Source organism: Antedon bifida, chromosome 8, assembly GCF_963402885.1.
Source record: "Antedon bifida chromosome 8, ecAntBifi1.1, whole genome shotgun sequence".
Classification (NCBI taxonomy): Eukaryota; Metazoa; Echinodermata; class Crinoidea; order Comatulida; family Antedonidae; genus Antedon; species Antedon bifida.
In genome coordinates, this window is record NC_136233.1 from 12,366,077 (window position 1) to 12,386,400 (window position 20,324).

Here is a 20,324-nt window from a genome sequence, read left to right on the forward strand (position 1 = left end):
TTAATTTTTCATTATTGTTAATGTTGTTTTTAAAACTTCAAACCTCAACCACATACAGTATTAATATTAATATATAGATATTACAATATAGTTTCCATTTTGCGAGCGCATGCGTTAATGTTATTTAATCTATAATGTTTGTGTTGCCAAAACGTCATGTTAGCTTCATTCATGTTTATGTAAAAAATATACATAGGTACAACGCAAGAATCAATTGAACCGATGTCCACTACTGTTTTAACCCAAGAACAACAAACAGCCTACTGGTGAATTGAATACACATCCCGTTTTTAACATAACACTAATTGATTTATTTGTTTAAGTTTTTTTTTTTTTTTTTTTTTAATTCATTATTTCTTGATTGTAAATTGCTTTTAATCGATCTTAAAATTCTAAACTTTTTCAAAAATCATCAAAGTATAATTGGTTGATTTAATAACGTTTGAACATTTAATTTAACTAAATTAGACATTTATTTTTCTTAATGTAAAACATTTCTTTTACTTAATAACACGTGAAACTTGTTTTTACTTAAAGATGTATTGTTCCCAAAACATGAAAAATTATGATTATTTATATCAGACTTCGAATATACAAAAAATGTTTTCACTTATAAAATGACAAAATAAATGGTTAAATTCAACCAAAAAACCCATTGGCTGGTAGCAAATTTGACCATTTTTTGCTTTAATTTACAGGTTTTTTTTCAGGTAAATACATTTTTTTTTCGATCCAACTTTTGGTAAAAGTGGATAACTATTATGTTACATTAAAATGGCATAAAATATTTAAAAAAATGTTAATTATTGAATTATTTTTTCAGGGGGACAATACATCTTACAATTTCTTTTAGTTAACTTGTCAACATTTCTTTTACTTAGCATGTAAACATTTCTTTTTATTTAAATAACATGTAAACATTTCTTTTACTTAACTTGTCAACATTTCTTTTACTTAACATGTCGACATTTCTTTTACTTAACATGTCAACATTTCTTTTACTTAACATGTCGACATTTCTTTTACTTAACATGTCGACATTTCTTTTACTTAACATGTCAACATTTCTTTTACTTAACATGTTGACATTTCTTTTACTTAACATGGCAACATTTCTTTTACTTGACATGTCAACATTTCTTTTACTTAACATGTTGACATTTCTTTTACTTAACATGGCAACATTTCTTTTACTTGACATGTCAACATTTCTTTTACTTAACATGTCGACATTTCTTTTACTTAACATGGCAACATTTCTTTTACTTGACATGTCAACATTTCTTTTACTTGACATGTCAACATTTCTTTTACTTAACATGTCAACATTTATTTTACTTAACATGTCAACATTTATTTTACTTAACATTTTAACATTTATTTTACTTAACATGTCAACATTTATTTTACTTAACATGTCAACATTTCTTTTACTTAACATGTCGACATTTTTTTTACTTAACATGTCAACATTTCTTTTACTTAACATGTCGACATTTCTTTTACTTAACATGTCGACATTTCTTTTACTTAACATGTCGACATTTATTTTACTTAACATGTCAACATTTCTTTTACTTAACATGTCTACATTTCTTTTACTTAACATGTCGACATTTCTTTTACTTAACATGTTAACATTTCTTTTACTTAACATGTCAACATTTCTTTTACTTAACATGTCAACATTTCTTTTACTTAACATGTCAACATTTATTTTACTTAACATGTCAACATTTATTTTACTTAACATTTTAACATTTATTTTACTTAACATGTCAACATTTATTTTACTTAACATGTCAACATTTCTTTTACTTAACATGTCGACATTTTTTTTACTTAACATGTCAACATTTCTTTTACTTAACATGTCGACATTTCTTTTACTTAACATGTCGACATTTCTTTTACTTAACATGTCGACATTTATTTTACTTAACATGTCAACATTTCTTTTACTTAACATGTCTACATTTCTTTTACTTAACATGTCAACATTTCTTTTACTTAACATGTTAACATTTCTTTTACTTAACATGTCAACATTTCTTTTACTTAACATGTCAACATTTCTTTTACTTAACATGTCAACATTTCTTTTACTTAACATGTCAACATTTATTTTACTTAACATGTCAACATTTCTTTTACTTAACATGTCAACATTTCTTTTACTTAACATTTCAACATTTCTTTTATTTAACATGTCAACATTTCGTTTACTTAACATGTCAACATTTCTTTTACTTAACATGTAAACATTTCTTTTACATAACATGTCCACAATTTCACTTAATAACATATACATATTCCGTGCTATTGTTTTTTTATTACTTAGGAATAAATATTAAATGGTGTCTAATAACACATTGTAATTATAACTTGGTTAGTTTAATCGTAATTTCATCTGTTTTTGAAGAAAAGTTCTACTTCTAACCTGGGCCCATACTTATATACTTTATGCCAATAAATGTTCAAGAATTGGGATTTTTACGTAATAACAAGAACATATTTTCTTTTGCAACATTTCTTTTGCTTACTAACATGTAAACATTTCTTTTAACTAATAACATGTAAACATTTCTTTTAACTAATAACATGTAAAAATGTCTTTTACTTTTCTTGTACTTATTAATAGCATAAACAGAGGAGGAATACAGAGATTATGCTGGCAGACACAAATTACCACAATGTATTTTCTTATTTTTTTCGCAGAAACATTGTTTCGAACGTCAAACTTCAACCATATAAATATTGATATACAGTATTATACTGTATTAAAACAATATGTATTACTATCAAGTTTCTATGCGAGCGCATGCGTTAATGTTGTTCTATGCTAAAGGTTTTTTGTTTCCAAATGCCATGTTTGTTTTATTTATGTTAAATATATACGCAGGTACAACTCAAGAATCAATTGAACCGATGTCAACCACTGGTTTAACCCAAGATCAACAGCCTACTGGTGAATTCATTACACATTCTGTGTATATTTGTTTACAGATTTTTTTCTTTAACACATGGTTTATAAGTTTATTTATATGGATGATATTTCCGAAATAAAATGAAATTGAATTGAAATTGATAACACCGATTTGTTTGATGTGTAAAGTGCTTGGCGATTGTTGATTATTCAGTTTACTTTTTGGTTTTGCTTTCTCTTTTTAATGTTTTTTTTTATTGACTGTGGACCCGTTCAGATTATTTACTCGGATAAGTTGGTTTCATGGACCAATTAATTGTTATGTATAGGTCACCAACTTACCTAGGTAAATAACTAAATCTCTATCTACACTTTCAAACTAGTTTGACAAAAAATGTGCCCAAATATGGTAGTAATTCTAATTAGCATCATGCATAATGCATACTCATGGTTTGAAATCTAATCCATATATGGACACATCACATTTTGTTCACATAAACTTAAGTTTGATAGTTTAGACAATATGTTGTATTGGTATGCATTTTTCATTGTATATGTTTATGAGAAAAATAAATTAAATGAAATTATGGTGTGATGTGTTAAATGATTAATTCGGTTTTTTCCTAAGTTTTTGTCTGAAGTTTGAATTAACATTTTTATCTCACATTTTCGTACAATAGTTCGCAAATTGGTTTTATTTCTGTAAAGTTGAGTATATTTATTTCATTTTTATGCAGAAGCTGCTGGCTGCAGTAATGAATGTGAAAACGGTGGGACTCTCAACAGCAAAACGTGTGGTTGCTCATGTACAAGTGAATATCAAGGCGATAATTGTGAAGGTACGATTAAATTGCTCATCGGTATCAAACTCTAATCCCAGAAGCGATTTTTTATGGACGTCTAAGGCTGTTCTTTTGTATGTCCAAGCTTGGACCTATAAACCTCATGGTCCGCTTATATTCTCTCTCAGGTTCGCGACCTGAAGTCCAACCATTGAGCTACACAGCTGGTTTCTTGTAGAAAACCATTGACAAAATGACTTGATCAATGTCCAATGGTTATATATCGCCCCTATAATGTCATAATGTATGCATAATCATTCAATTATTCATGATTTGTACTTCAGACGTCCAGAAAAATTAATTTCGCGACTCAGAATCAGATTTATGTTTCATACGCCCAGAAAAATAAACATCGCGCCCGATGATCGAAAATTAAACTCAAAGTAGGTCCTACCGGATATTTCATTATCCAGCTTTGGCAACTGTTCTTTCGGAATGGTAGGTTTCAATTTAATATAAAATGTCTGTCTCACATACAGGCCTAGCGTTGTACGAAAAAAGATATACATCAAAGTCCAAACTGTGGCGAATAAAAAACATGAAATTACTATAACGTAAAACAACCATAATCTAGGCTAACGTCTGGTCAACATTTTATCAGTATACACGGACCGAAACTATGGAACGAGCTCTGTAGAAATCACTTAGATATTCGTTAACAAAAATTATAAAATACTAAAAAAATATGTAAAAAGAGACATTTTATCGAATTACAGAACTTAAAATGCTTCACTCATAAAATATATATGCATATATTATGCGTTGTGTTGGTGTGTGTGAGTATACACACATAGCCTGTTTTATATTATATGTATTCATACTTTTGCTATAAAATATAAAGAAAGAATTCACATGTACTGGAAGTAATAAACTGAATATTTCCTTTTAAAGAAAAATAAATGTATAGATAATCATGTTAGAAAAACACTATTTATCGCTTTATGCTGATGAACAACTCTAAAATGTATATAGGAAATGTTTTTTTTTTATTTTATATTTATTATGTTGTGTTTATTGTTTTTTATGTAAAAGGGTCCTGCAAAAACAGAAGTGTAAACTTCTCTATGCAGGATCCTTGCCATCATTTATATTATGAAACTATATTTATAAACGATGAGTAAATAAATGTGAATTGAATTGAATAACATTACTTATTGTATCTTACAGAAAACGTAGAACAAGTTCAAAACGGTGTTCAAATCACTATCACTGCCGAGATATCAGCAGTGAGTAAACAACCCGTTGTATATTACATTATTAATCATGGGCGAAAATAATTACAGGCCTGTAAATTGTATAATAAGAAAAGCTTTTTCCAAAATGACATATGAAACATCAATATAGCTTGGTTCCCAGGACGCAGCGCAAGAAGTAATAATGTAGACGCAACACAATTGAGTTGACCAATCACAAGCGATGGATTATGCTAACTGTCGGTTTTCATTGGTCAACTCGCTTAAGTTGCGTCTACGTCCTTGCGTTGCGTCTCTAGTAGGAACCAAGCTTATTATACAATGAATCAGATTTACGTAAGATAAATTTGACGCGCAACGCAATCGCTAGGACGTAAGCGCAACAATGCAAGAAATTTGACCAATTCACAAGCGATGGATTATCCGATCATTGGTGGTCGCTTTATTACGTTGCGCTTAAGTCATTGCGTTGCGTCCGTAGTGGGAACCACGCCTAATGAAGGTTTTATTGTATTTTACTTTCAGTGGAGCAGTATTGAATCCAATTTGCTGGCCGCCGTTGAAACAGCTATTGACGAATATTGCAATTTAGACGAAAATTACCAAACCTGCTGTCCGTCTAGCGGATCCAAAACTGGGTAATGCCCGTGGGAAAACAACAGTGAAATGTCTATATTGTACCATGTGTTATTACCATTTTTAAAATGCTATCATACAACCCAATTAATACAAAACAATAAAAAAACATACCATGGCGTAATCATTAAAGATACATCGTCCCCTTAAAAAATAATTCTTAAAACATTTTTTGTTGAATATACCATTTTAATGTCACTTAATAATTATCCACTTTGACCAAAAATTGGATCGAAACAGAAATTATTTACCTGAATAAACTGCAATTTAATGCAAAAATAGTCAAATTGGCCCGCAGCCAATGGGTTTTTTGTTGAATTTAACCATTTATTTGTCATTTTATAAGTGAAAACATTATTTTTCCCGGTTTTTTTCTACAGAAATGATTTAAAACTTATTTTATTAAAACTACACAATAACGTATTCAAAATCTGATTTAATTAATCTTAATTGTTCGTGTTTTAGGGGGACAATACATCAATGTTATAACACAAAAGAAATCTTCTTGTTCTTCGTTTCAGAGATGGTTCGTACAACTACATAGATACAAACAACATCTACGTAGGGGATGGGTTTCCCGTAAGTATAGATCCAAGTTCATTCAACATTCTGATTTACGCTGTGCCAGAAATGGACAACGAACTGTGTTCAGCCGGGAGCTCCTCGGTTAATCGAAAACGACGAGATACTGACCGACTGCTTCACCAAAGAATAAAGAGAGATGTAGTAGGTTCGTATTTTTAGTATTTTTAAAATAATGTATGTATTGTAGGGGTTTACTGTACAAATCATAAGGAGGAATCAATCGACCTACCCAGAATCGTCACGTCAAATCAGTCTATAAACGACAGGACACAGAGATCCTTTGATCTTATGTCTGACTGCGACAAATATCAACAGTACTGTACTATGTACATATTCTCCGCGGCATGCGGTGTCTGTTAAAGCTTGATTCCCACTAGAACGCGGGTTGACCAATCACAAGCTTTGGATTATTCGAACTTTCGCTTGTCATTGGTCAACAACACGCTTGCGTTGCGTTACGTCCTTGCGTCTTGTCGCCAGTGGGAACCAAGCTTTAGGGGCGTGGAACTGATCGTGTCACAGCCACAGATAAACTTTCTGATCTCCGGAGCTCAGCATCCTGTTGTTAGATTGTCTTGGTCACGTCACCTCGACCTAAAGGAATAGAGCGAGGAAGTACGTCCAAATGTCCAGCGTGGACATAACAATATTAACAATATCTAACTCGCATGAGTCACCGATTATTATTTTTCTTAATTACGTAGTATATTTTGACCAAGACACCCTCCTAGCCGTTATTACGGATAGCGTCGATGATATTTCGGCAGCTATCGGCGTACCGGTAGAACAAGTACAGAGAGGATTAGTAATTGAGGAAGAAGAAGATGAAGATGGCGGCGGAATCTCCGACGGAGTTATAGCGGCGATCGTCATCGTGGTCATCGCCGTTATTGTCGCTGCATTCGGTGTAGTGTACCTTGTTTTCAGGTAAACCGAATGTCTATATTATGCTTTTCATTTGATAAAAAAGACCTCCCACGTACTATGCAGTTTACAATCATCGCCTGTAATAATTGATTTCAACCGCAGAGAACAAAAGCTTTAAACTTAGCCTAAGTTGTCTTAGGCCAATTGCTTTGTAGACAAACAACGAACTTTCGGATCTGACAAGCAATGAAGCGTTAAATTGCTGTATGGAATATAAATAGATGCTACGCAGCAGTCAATGCAAAATGAACTCATTTTTATTTATTGATTATATTTTTTAGGGAAAAGAAGTCGACAAAAGTTGAAAACGGTAATGAGATACATTGTTTTCTATTGTTTTTCAATTTATAGTGATAATTTATAAATCATCATCATCTTTATATTTTAATTAAATTGTACTGTATTTGTTTTCCTTTTTTCAAGTTCGAGTTTCGCAATCCAAAAACAAAATCGAGGATATGGAACAACAAGACGTCAATATTTAGCAACCAAGTTTCCAAGCTGTAACAATTGCATAATTGATTGTTTTCAACTATTCCGTCCAGTGTCTTATTATCTTCAGTATTAATAAAATAAAAAAAAAACATTTACGATAACTAGATAAATATGCATTTTTCTTACATAAAACACAAAAGGTTTTCATTTTAGAACTATAGAATGTCCAATCAAATGATCAATAATATCAAGACGATACAACGATTTTATTGCTCTTATTGATCATGACGTCATTTGAATGGATTTGTAAAATTATTATTTAAAAACCTCGAGGCCTAATTCATTTTCAACAATTAGGCCTAATAGTAAAATAGGACATTTTGCAATAAGAAAATGATTAGGTGTGACTTAGGCCTAATAGGAGAAATATCTCACTTTGGTAAATGTTATTTTTGCGGTTGGTGACTGGTGTGTTAATTACGTTTAGATCTAAACAGCATCCACCACAACCTAGAACCTCCTCCCCCACCCAACCTCGGACAAATGCTTAGCCTATTTCGACAAGCAATACAAGTTGTGTTACTTAAATTGTACTTGTAAATACATAATTATTTAATATTATATCAATGTATATAGTTTATAATTTATTTATTTTTAATTCTCATTATTTATATGCAAATAGTTACGTTTTAATTTTACGACGTTGAACATGGACATATTAGTTGTCATTGCGTTACGGCCACGCAGTGTACTGAACGTATCGACATAAATTGAAATACTAGATCTATGCAATCAAACGGAATGAAATGACGGTGTTTCTAGCCTGTTCAGTTGATACAAAGTTTTACGAAGCTCACTTGGTAGTATTGTATTTATTATTATTTACAGTAGAACCCATATTAAGGACTCATTCGGGACCCAACATGTCCTCTTAAAAGGATTATAAGGCCTAGGGTTGGTCCATATTGAGCCTTGTTTTTGTCCTCTAAATAGGAGTGTCCCCTAAATAGGGTTGTCTCAAAGGAGTTCTACAGATTTTTATTTAGGACGACAAATTACGTAGATAACACACGCAAATAATTGAATTTAAATATTTTGAATATTCATAAGCCTACTGTAGTGCTGTTGTTAAATAATTTGTTATTGTTTTCTAAATTCCAATAAAATCTACAGTTAGTAAGCGTAAAGTCTACACAACCTAGTCTGTTTATTGTTTTTCTTATGTAAGTGTAACATTTACGAGTAAAGCAAGAGATGTCAACTCAATTCTGATTGGTCGGTTAAAATGCTTACCTGTACAATTTTTCTCCATTCAGTTGACGTCTTTGCAATTACGCTTTCTGATTGGCTGACGCTTTTTACGATGAAACAGGATGGCTTCCACCGTAGTTTTTCGAATGAACGTTTCAACATTTTGTGAATATTTATGAATTGAATCGATATTTTTATCCATATATTTTTAAAAAAATAACAAAAAATATAATATTATGTACCATACAATGATAATTTTCGAATAGTTAGCTGTTATTGAGAGATAATAGCGAGTTTTGACAGAGTCTTGTCGCGTTGATCGGCGTCGCTACTTCATTGTTGATTTTCTCAAAATGAAGATTTCCTGAGCTAGAAAGTGACTCGTATGTTTTCATTAATAACTCTTCATATAATAAACCAATTTTAATAAACAACGCCTCATTTTAAAGCTTATTAAATATAGATTATGAATATATAAAATCAACAATGTACATATTAAATGAATTAATTAAAACTCACACATAACCTTAGAATCAATTGTGATTATACTGGTTTAATTATATCATAGCTAGGCCTACATATTAACGGATTCTGCCAAAAAAGGGAAAAAACAATTAATTCAGCAATGCGACAACAGCTGGATAGGCCTATATAGCTATCGTACGATGTTCGTACGCTGCCGCTCTTTACCAGCTAGGCCTACAAAACTAAGCCCAACTAAGCTGACCTAGAAACGTATACGAGAGAACTTTTGACGCGAGCTACTTAGGTATTGTTTTACTCTTTTTATCATAATTATTAACCTTTTAACGCACATTTGAGACAAGAAATGTTTATATATTATATGCATTATTTTTATAAAACGTCAAAAATTGCTGGTCAAGTAACTTTAACATCGAGAGAGAAAAAGAGTAACTCCGATCTGCACTGCACTGCTATGCATGAACGTGCATCAGACCATGAGGTATAAAATAATCAGACAGTGTGTTTTGTTAATCTCCTAACAAATTTCATCTCCATTTTCTGATATGATATATTTACACGAGAAGATCGGCTATACTCTCAACGTGTAAATACTAAAGCGTGGTTCCCATCGGAATCGACGACGCACGTGGAGGTGGCAAACACAACGATTGGAAGGATTTTCCTACGTTGCGTAAGTTGCGTCGCTAGTGGGAACCAAGCTGTATGGCCGGCTATATAAGATCTTTAATTTCATCTTCATTATATTTACCTTTTCCATCATGTCGTGGATCGAGTGCTGCTTAAAATTAAATTGTGGTTTCTGGAATATCCTTGACAGACTGTACCCCTAATAATAAAAGCGTATTGTAATTACTATTCACCATCAATAATATTGTGCTTTATAATATTGTTTTTTAGACCGATATAATATATTGCTAAGCACAGTATCTACTAATATTATTAGTAGATACTGTGCTTAGCAATGTTCAGGACCATGAGTGATATCACAAATCAGTAGGTGAACATCATCATGTCTCTCAACAGTTGAAACTGAACCAAATCCTAATTAACCTAATAATAATAATAATAATAATATGTCATCATTATTTGTATTATATGCCAATTTGAGTCAGTTATAATATAGGCTTCTTCATTCTCAATAATATATCAATAAATGTACACACTCTATGATGATGAGTGTTTACGCGCTCGCTCGAACCACCTATTGTATTGAACGGTGTGCATTCTTCCACAACCACACAGGTGTTTAGCCATTCTGTCTGCATGCTTACTAAGCTTAGAGTGTTACTTTCGGTCTTGTATCTTCTTGTATAAGACTAATATTTTACCGCACAAGTAACGGGATTTTACTATATTATTACTTACTTATATTACTTAAGTACTTACTTATGTCTATATTATACATCTTATTGTGCATGTATCTATCTAGGCCTATATAAGATACGTTAACGTCAGCAGAAACCATGGTATAATTCGCCCCTCCTTCCCGTCAATCTTGCATTGAAAAATGGCGCCGTCATAATAAATGGCGCCATCACCAATGTCGTGATAAAAACAATCTTTCTTATCCGGGGTAGGCCTACTGTACGTATAGGCCTACATTCGATAAAAATCCCACCAATCCTATGTGTACAATCATGTGAAAAAGAACATGAGAACAAAATGGAGTACGAGGAGTCAATTTGTTATTTACATTTTTTGTGCATTCCCATGTCTTATATTACGCTGTCAATATTGTGTTTCAATAAGCAATTTATGGATATGTGTAATTCAGGGTATACCTAGGCATAAAGCAGTAAACAAAATTTCCAAGGAAATTTCTTGGACTCGGATTTTAACCATAGCATAAATAAGCAAGGCTATTGATTGCCTTGAAATAAGTAAATCGCCCTCTTTTGTATGAACGGCATTCTATATATAACGCCTCATGGGTAGCTATCTTGATCATCATACAAATAAGTTTAGCCTACCATACTTGGCTTCCCGCACTACTACACAGCAAGCCTACTATTACTAACTATAGGACGGTAAGCGTTATTGTTTGTTTGTGAATAATTAATATAATATGTGACATTAAAATGGCATTTTCAACAAAAAATGTTTAATATATCTTTAACATTGAAAAGGGTCCTCTTCTGAATCTAGTAGGCTATCTCTTTTTGATGATCTGCCCCGGTCCGCATTATTTTTTATCAAATACCTTGTATCAACCGGATTTGCAATGCCAAACAGTTGGTCGACAGGCATAGACACCGGACTAATGATCTGGCGCTCTGGGTTCGATGCTCATCAACATCATCCGTATATTTGTTAATAGTTGAGAGAGATTATTTAGAAGGTTAAGTTATATCAGGGAAGAGTTAGATAGTTATTAACTCTTCCCTGGTTATATTTAGGAGGTATGTCAGCTATCCTGTAATTCTTTGTTATATAAATAATTAGGTTCATGAATTATTCATCCGTCATCTAACTCTGTGGGTTAATTACATTCTGTAGTTATCGGTTCATGAGAGGATATTCATAATCCTATCATTATCATTAAGCAGCTGATACAAATAGCGGAATGTATGCAGCTTGACACTAGTTGAAACTCATCTATAGCTCTATCTACACTATCAAACTAGTTTGACAAAAAAAGTGTGATGTTGCCAAATATGGTATATCCCCAAATATGGTAGTGATATGACATCATCATGTCCATTATATGGGCACATCACATTTTTTTGTCACATAAAGTTTGATATTGTAGACAAAGCTCTGTCTACACCATCACATATTATGTGACAAAACAAATGTGATGTGCCCATATATGGACATGATAATGCTATTACCACTACCATATTTGGGCATACCACTACCATATTTGGGCACATCACAAATAGTTTGATAGTGTAGACAGATTCACTGACAAGTTTTCACATTTTTTTCAGATACACAAAATGGCAGATAAGGATCAAAAGAAGTTTGGCTTTTTGAGTAACTACCCATTTTGTAGTCCAAGAAAATTGGAAAACACTCACGAATACGACGCAGACACGAAGCTTGATACGATTGCTGTAACTGCTCAATGCAAATTGGGGGATCAGAATCTGGCCAGCCCTGTAGTGCCATCAATAAGTCTATCGTCTACATTCAGAATTAACAATGTTGGCGAATATAAAAAGTGTGCAGAGGTACAGTGATACTATCGGTTACTTATTATTAATGTAAAACTTTGTTTCTGTTGAATAGGCCATTTTAATGTCATATGACTGTAAAACTGTACTTTAAAGGAAAATATAGTCAAACGGGAGACTGCCTGGACAGAAGTCAGTGGGTTTTTGGTTAAATATGTTTATTTTGTTTATTTTTATAGACGAAATCCTTGGGTGTTTTTTTTTTGGTAAAAGGGAATGAATTTAAAACTATAAAATGTTAAACCTATTCAATGTGTTATACATCTTTGGCTTTCGTGTTTTTGGAGGACAAAACCTGTAGCCTACACTTTTAAGATTGGTTCCCACTAGGACGCAACACAAGCGAATTGACCAATCATAAACGACAGTTCGAAAAATCCACCGGTTTTGATTGGTCAAGTAACTTGCGTTGCGGTTTACGTCGTTGTGTTGCGTCTCTAGTGTGAATCACGCATTGAAAAGGTAGTAAGCCCTAAAACGTACTAGGAGTTGTATATTGTACCTTATAGCTTGCACAAAATACTGTTAACAGGATATATTATGGCAGTGTACCAACATTGATTAATTTTAATTTCCCACAGGAAGGCTATATTTATGGTAGACTGGCAAATCACTCATGCGAATCTGCTGCTGAGGCTATCAACTTGCTGGAAGGGGGAACAGGGGCCTTAATATTCCCCAGCGGCATGTCTGCTATCACAACAACATTATTAACTCTGCTCCAAAAAGGGGACCACGTGGTAAGATATTTATACGTCGAAGTGTAAGCACGTGAAGCATGTGACAACAAAACAATATAGGCTATGTTTAAAGATATTGTCCCCTGAAAAAAAAAACCTTTTAAAAATGTTTTTGTTCAATATGCCATTTTATATAACACCTAAATAAATTCCTGTCATTTGATTGGACGATTGTGGATCACATGGCGTGCAATAGTATTATTGTATATGCCATTTTAATGTTATTTTCACTTAGACAAAAATTGATCGAAAAATTCCATTTTACATCTTTAATTGGAAGAGCTAGCTAGATAGGTTAATATACTTTTATTCAATGACCTAGTTAGTGTTGGAGCCTAACGCACGACCATTTCTACCCCACCCTCTAAAAAAAGCCTATACAATGGTTTTTTCAATTACATTGTCAGTTTAAAGTAATGATACACATAATATATAGTACATATTTATATATAAATCCAAAGGCAAATTACTGAAAATAATGACAATGCTGTGGGTATCAGTGGCTGGATCTCAATGGAGATAAGCAAACAGCTAAATCAAAACGATAAAGTAAAACAGCCAGAAAAAATAGCTGAGCTTTCGGGCCACATCAGTGCAATTTATATATAGTTATTTTTTTTATATTATTTTATATACAGTTATATATTTATCTAGAAATCACGATTCAATCTTTAATTCAGATATTTCCAGACCCGTTGTACTCTGGTACCTATAGGTTTGCTAAAGATATGCTGCACAAATACGGCATTGAAATATCAATTGTTGAAGCGGGTAACATTGAGGCTTATCGGAAGGAAATACGGCCCAATACAAAGGTGAGATTTAAAATTATTCACGAAAAAAGGAACTAGTAGACTCCGACCCCCTTATCAGTGGCACAGACTACTGCACCAGGCCTACCGTTTATTAATTTCTTTGGTAAACATGTGATATACTGCGTGAAATATCTTATGTGAGTCACGTTTGACCAGCACTTCTAAATGTGACAAAGCACATTATACGAATCCATTCGATGATAAATTACGATTGGAGTAGCTTTTCTAGACATTCATTATTACACCATGAATTTAAAAACCTCAAATTCTGAAATAGGTCTCTCAACGAAATCTTAAAGATATTGATTAAGATTATGAATATTCTAGAAGCTCATGCGTATCTTTCGGAAGAGGTTTACCGTGATTAAGGTCCATCTCATCGTGGACGAATGAACACCGTTTAGTCGCAGTTCGAAATGAATTGGCCCTTGGGAAAATGAAAGCTCTTATTATGTGTTAATATCTTTGTACAAAGCGAATTATCTTTATGAATTATGATATGTAAAGCACCACTCTAGGCCCATAAGCAACATTATATTACATTATTAATACGGTATCATCGCCTGTTGATTAGCATAATTTGTCGGCATTTCTTTACTATATCAGATGCATCCGTGGCTGAATGGATAGACTGATTCCTGATCCAGAATAACCCCACCCTATGTCCCCAAAAGCAAGTTATAAGCCTACCTAGTAATGTAAATGTAAACGCAAGGCATTACACGTATTGAACTAATGTTCCCCAGGTTCTGTATGGTGAGACGCCTACCAATCCTACGTTAACTATTCTTGATCTTGATGCTTTTGTTGAACTTGCAAAGAGCGTAGAAGGTGGTTCCCTGACAATAGTGGATGCAACGTTTGCAAGTCCCTATCTACAACAAACGTTAAAACATGGTGTGGACATATCAATTCATAGTTGGTAAGTTATACTTATACCATCTCTTTAGAGCAACGGCACAGTGGATTCTTCACACCATAATCGTATTATTTGAGAAATGCATAAAACCCACTGGAGGACGCATCATAACGACTAGTCAACGAAAGGTACCGTAAATTTGAATCGAAATCACGGTCTACGGAAAATGAAATGATTTTACAAAACAGCGTAAGCCGAAATAGACATCTCAATTTGATTTCATTTCTTCTTTTGATATCGTATATTTTGTTTCACATTTTACGTTATAGTACAAAGTATATTGGTGGACATAGCGACGTTATTGGAGGCTCAATTTGTACTTCAAATAAGCAATTGTATGAATACATTGCTGAACTACAACGGCAGATGGGTAACATACAGGTAAGTTGCCGTTCAATTGTTTTGTGTCATGGCGCTGTATAACTCGTTCGTTAAGCTCTGTCTACACTACCAAACTAGTTTGACACAAACAGTGTGATGTGCCCAAATATTGTAGGATATGACGCCATCGTGTTCATTATGGCCAGATCATTGCTGTTGTTGTCATATAATGTTTAATAGTGTAGGAAGAGTTTTACGCGTTATTTATAGAACATTCTGTAATGTATACCGGTATTAATGCAAATTTGGTATCTATAGTGTCCACAGCTGGTATCAGAATATGTAAGTAGGCCTACTTGTTAGGATGCCATCATAGGAGGTAAATTCGGAATGAAACTAATTTGTCGTTTTGTACTCGTACTGAAATCACAGAAAGGGTTTATTATAATATGTACCTTACTTAGCACTTACTATGTTTAATAGTTTGACATTTAACAAGTTGGCATGTGTCTAAATAAATTATTAAAAAATAAAAATAATAAATACTTATTTTATTTTTGTTAAAGTCTCCGTTCGATGCTTTCCTGATGCTACGAGGAATTCGAACACTTCCTTTGAGAATGGTGAAACACAGCCAGAATGCACTGACGATAGCACAGTACCTGGAACAACATCCGAAGGTATGTACTCGGGTATGGCAATGGAGAAACGAAACACAACGAGAATGCACTGGTGATAGCCCAGTATCTGGAACAACATCCGAAGGTAAGTACTCGGGTATGGCAATGGAGAAACGAAAAACACCGAGAATGCACTGGCGATAGCCCAGTATCTGGAACAACATCCGAAGGTAAGTACTCGGGTATGACAATGGGGAAACACAGCTAGAATGCACTGGCGATAGTCCAGTATCTGGAACAACATCCGAAGGTAAGTACTCGGGTATGGCAATGGAGAAACGAAACACAACGAGAATGCACTGGCGATAGCCCAGTATCTGGAACAACATCCGCCGAAGGTAAGTACTCGGGTATGGCAATGGAGAAACGAAACACAACGAGAATGCACTGGCGATAACCCAGTATCTGGAACAACATCCGAAGGTAAGTAGTCGGGTATGACTATGAGGAAACACAGCCACTGACCAGTACGCCAAGGATGGTGAAACACAATTAATAACCAATAGGCCTACTGACCAATACATACTGCGCTGAGAATGATCAGACACAATCAATGACCAATGCTGACCAATACATAGGCCTACTGCATTAATAATGATCAGACACAATCAATGACCAATGCTGACCAATACATACTGCATTGAGACTGGTGAAACGCACTAAATAATTGACCTGCACTAGGCTGAGAATTATGAGACATAGTCAATTACTAATACATACTGCGCAGTGAGGATTGTGAAACACAGTTTAGACCTTCATTACGCTGAGAATGGTGATGATGAAAAGACAGAATGCACTGGTGATGAACCAGTATCTGGATATCAAGATACGAACAGTACTGCATTAACAAAACAGACGCATTGTCCAGACAGATATGGCACCACGAGAAAAAAAAGATACCTATGAACACGGGCAGTGTACACTGGGCCTACGGTTTATAATCCTCATCCAAGAAGAAAGTCAGCCTCGAGTACCCATGCTGATATTGTTGACTTTTTAGTTACGGTAAACAGCGTTCTGCCTTGACCGCTCGGCCATTTTACTTTTAACACAACACATTTAATCATTTTTTAAAAGAAAAGATACACAACCAATGTTACAAAAATAGGCACTCATGGAACAGTGTTAGCAGGGTAGAATCTTTACCGGTAACAAAGATACATTGGCGCCATTTTTTAATAAAAGTTATAAAATATACAGTATAAATGGTAAACCCGAAGCTTCAATGCACGGTCATTTTGGTAATTCTGCGCATTGAAATGAATTATTGTCTAATGCATTGTTATTACAGATTAATCGGGTTTTCTACCCAGGCCTTGCTTCACATCCACAACATGAGATCGCAAAAAAACAGATGTCAGATTTCAGTGGTATGGTAGTTTTTGATGTGGCGGGAGGATTGGAAGCTGGCAAAACGTTGGTAGCGGTAATGCAGTTTTTTTCAATATTATGCTTGTTTGGACATTACGGGTACTTTCTAATCTGGCGTAAACTGTCAATATGTTCATGAAACGTGCAACTTCCTCAAGGCCTTACACGGACGAGCGGTAATATAGAATAGAAATGTTATTCCTTAAGACCATTTACACACAACGCGGCTTCAGCTCAGGATACTAATACAGATTCTACGTGGGACAAGCTACGCGGTTTTACGCTTACTGTTACTGCTCGTCTGTGTAAATTGGCCTATAACCGCACCAACATTTTAAAAATAAAAATTATTATACCAATAATTATGTTTTATTGTTGTGTCTCTAGAACGTGAAGCTAATCGTTTTGGCCGTGTCATTAGGAGGCCATGAGAGTCTGATTGAACACTCGGCATCGATGACGCATGGTGAGGAAATAATGTCGAAAAAAGAACGAGAGGACGGCGGGATTACGGATGGCATGATACGCCTCAGGTAAATAGATTTCGGGATAAAGTGGATGTATTGTAGTGCACAGTGTCAAAACTGTCTCTTTGTAAAGCGTGGTTCCTACTAGAACGCAACACTGCGACGTACTGACGCTGCCGATGACACGCTGCCGATGTGACCCTTAGGGGAGAAGAATGTTGTTGAAAAGGTGTAACATCTAAGTCCACAGCACTCTGATCTTCATGAAATAGCGCTATATAAATGTCGCATTACATTACAAACAAGACAATACTTCGTCATCATAAGCCCAACTACATATGTTAATAATAATCATTCCGATTGATATAGATATTATTATTTTTTCTTATTTCAGTGTTGGACTTGAGAATGCGAGCGACTTGATTAAGGATCTTGAACAAGCTCTAGCAAAAATGTAGTTTTGTTATCTAGCCGTAACTTTCTTTACAAAATATCTTTCGATATTCGTAGCATGTTCGAATGGAATTATTACTGTATTAGTTATTGTTGGAAAATAACCAAACGTTACCATGGAGGTAAAAAAAGATAAACATTTAAAAAATAAGTAAGCATTACCTTATATAAGGATCACTTATTTATTTAAAAATAGATACAATTAAGTATTTGTTATAATAAATTGAGTACTAACAACTTATTGTGATATATTTCACTTAATTATGTTTCAGACGATATAGTTAATTGTAAAATTGAAACATTAAACGGCTAAGTATGATAACATAACATATTGTTCCCAGTTATTGTATTTTGTGTCTTTTATGTGTAAACTGACTTTGGGGTTGTTGGGTCAACCGGCTCAGCTACGATTAAGTTCACCCTGGTCTCCTCAATTTCATTTTTTGTTATGTATATACTGAAATATACCGAATAAATAATGAAATGAAATTGATATTAGCGTTAACAAGGAAAATTACAATTGTACTAAAGGCAATGTAAAAACAGGATATTGGGAGCTGGCATGGGGAGGGGTTTGTTTTGGTTATTAGCAAATACATACAATGTTGTATTTGAATTGAAAACTTTTTTCCCACAAATCAATGGTAAACACAGATAATCGCTACACAAAAAACTCTTTATTCGCGCAAACGCACAGCATTCACGTACGCCAAAATATGAGCGCGAACGAAAAGATGACGCATGCTATCCTATGACCTGAAGACGTTTGAATTGTGCTGAATTGTGTCTATAGTGCAGCATAGGTTAGACTATAAGACCCACTTGTATGACATAACGTCATGAAAATGAAACTTGAACATTACAATTTAGGAACATTTGGAAGCATCAACGACCATTCATGCATGTGCGAAATAGATGAAAATCCTACTTCTAAATTCGATTGGCCACGTAGGCCTATAATGACGTCACAACACCTGATTGGCAAAAAGTGTATGAAATCATATCTAATTCAATCGTTTCCATGTTTTAAATGTGAGAGTAACCGTTTAAGGTGCGGGTATCTTTTGACAGTATACCGTACGGTAAGGCAATGTGAAAACAACGAATTCCAGAAAATTTTTAACATGCCCAGCATCGTCACTCTACGAGATTTCAAGCAAGGGGAAATCTTGCCATTCCAAAATACAAAAGTAATGTTGGTCAATTTTCTGTCCGATATTCTGGTGCTAATTCATGGAACGAGATACCAGAAAATATTAAACATGACTCTAAAATTATATTTAAACGGAAATTAAAGCAATTCTTACTTTAGTTATACAATTATTTATTTATCTTATTTATGAAAAAGTGTAGTAATATTTAAATTTTAAAATATATAAATGGGATTGTTTTAACTTATTAAGTTTTTATTTTTAGGGCTGTGTTAATGAAATTATTGACCATAGTTGTAAACATTTAACTAGTTAAGTATAATTTATGTAAAAGGGGCTGGACTTGATTAGTGTTTACACTATTTTCTAGCTCCTTCCTTATGTTTTAAAATGTAATATTATTTATCATTGTAAAACAAAATATTATTTGGAAAATAAAGTTGAAGTTGAAATATAACTTGAAAATAATAATTTACGAAGAATATGTCAGTCGGTTGGTCGGTAAACACTAACACAAATTTGAGCACGCGACTGCAGCCATGTATATGGCCTTGTTAATCGTATAATTACAATAATACTTTTTACTGTCGATTTAAATATAAACACAAACTGTATGCTAAACAACTTCGCTATGCAAACGTTCAAACAATAATCCACCATAAATAGCAAATGTATGTTGTTAAGGCGAGTTCTTTACACGGTTGTTGGGTTATCAAATATGCACTGGGCATTTCTTAAAAGTAAATATTATTAACACTATTGTGTAAAACCTTGAAAAAACTGTCAATGAAAATAAGAAGAACAAAACATGAATCTCAATACGCAGGCATGTGAAAGAGTTGCGGTTGCTGGGCTAGCCCCAGTGGTTATAGAAAACAAATTTAAACAGAATTAGCATTCAAATAACTAGATAAGACTGAAAACACTTCCACGAACAATCACTGCGCATG

General features: G+C 33.7%; 3 protein-coding genes across 6 annotated transcripts in view; 2 read left to right on the forward strand and 1 right to left on the reverse strand.

Moving 5' to 3' along the window:
• Positions 1-7,671, forward strand: part of LOC144850548 (uncharacterized) — a 30,621-nt gene extending 22,950 nt beyond the window's left edge. Inside the window, exons 11-17 of the mRNA XM_078707838.1 lie at positions 3,664-3,765; positions 4,936-4,994; positions 5,487-5,599; positions 6,119-6,327; positions 6,887-7,109; positions 7,391-7,419; positions 7,533-7,671. Of these exons, the coding sequence (XP_078563964.1) occupies positions 3,664-3,765; positions 4,936-4,994; positions 5,487-5,599; positions 6,119-6,327; positions 6,887-7,109; positions 7,391-7,419; positions 7,533-7,594 (797 nt within the window). The 3' untranslated portion in view covers positions 7,595-7,671. The remainder of the gene's footprint in view (positions 1-3,663; positions 3,766-4,935; positions 4,995-5,486; positions 5,600-6,118; positions 6,328-6,886; positions 7,110-7,390; positions 7,420-7,532) is intronic.
• Positions 1-11,580, reverse strand: part of LOC144850547 (uncharacterized) — a 52,098-nt gene extending 40,518 nt beyond the window's left edge. Inside the window, exons 1-2 of one of the 2 annotated variants that reach the window (XM_078707834.1) lie at positions 11,482-11,580; positions 10,030-10,107 (exon numbers count right to left, since the gene is read on the reverse strand). The gene's annotated coding sequence lies outside the window, so the exon portion shown is untranslated. Of the gene's footprint in view, positions 1-10,029; positions 10,108-10,667; positions 10,795-11,481 lie in introns of those variants that run through there. The other variant, XM_078707833.1, reaches the window with a different exon arrangement.
• On the forward strand, positions 9,502-18,540 carry LOC144850550 (L-methionine gamma-lyase-like). 3 transcript variants are annotated; one of them, XM_078707842.1, is made up of 10 exons: positions 9,502-9,564; positions 12,212-12,454; positions 13,039-13,197; positions 13,878-14,012; positions 14,759-14,934; positions 15,201-15,312; positions 15,819-15,932; positions 17,224-17,358; positions 17,691-17,836; positions 18,165-18,540. In XM_078707842.1, the coding sequence occupies exons 2-10, from the start codon at positions 12,221-12,223 to the stop codon at positions 18,226-18,228; spliced, it is 1,275 nt and encodes a 424-aa protein (XP_078563968.1). In that variant the 5' UTR covers positions 9,502-9,564; positions 12,212-12,220; the 3' UTR covers positions 18,229-18,540. The 3 variants fall into 3 exon arrangements, with proteins under 3 accessions (XP_078563968.1, XP_078563967.1, XP_078563966.1); XM_078707841.1 differs by lacking the exon at positions 9,502-9,564 and adding an exon at positions 10,501-10,616; XM_078707840.1 differs by lacking the exon at positions 9,502-9,564 and adding an exon at positions 11,145-11,308.
• The last annotated feature ends 1,784 nt before the right edge of the window (positions 18,541-20,324 follow it).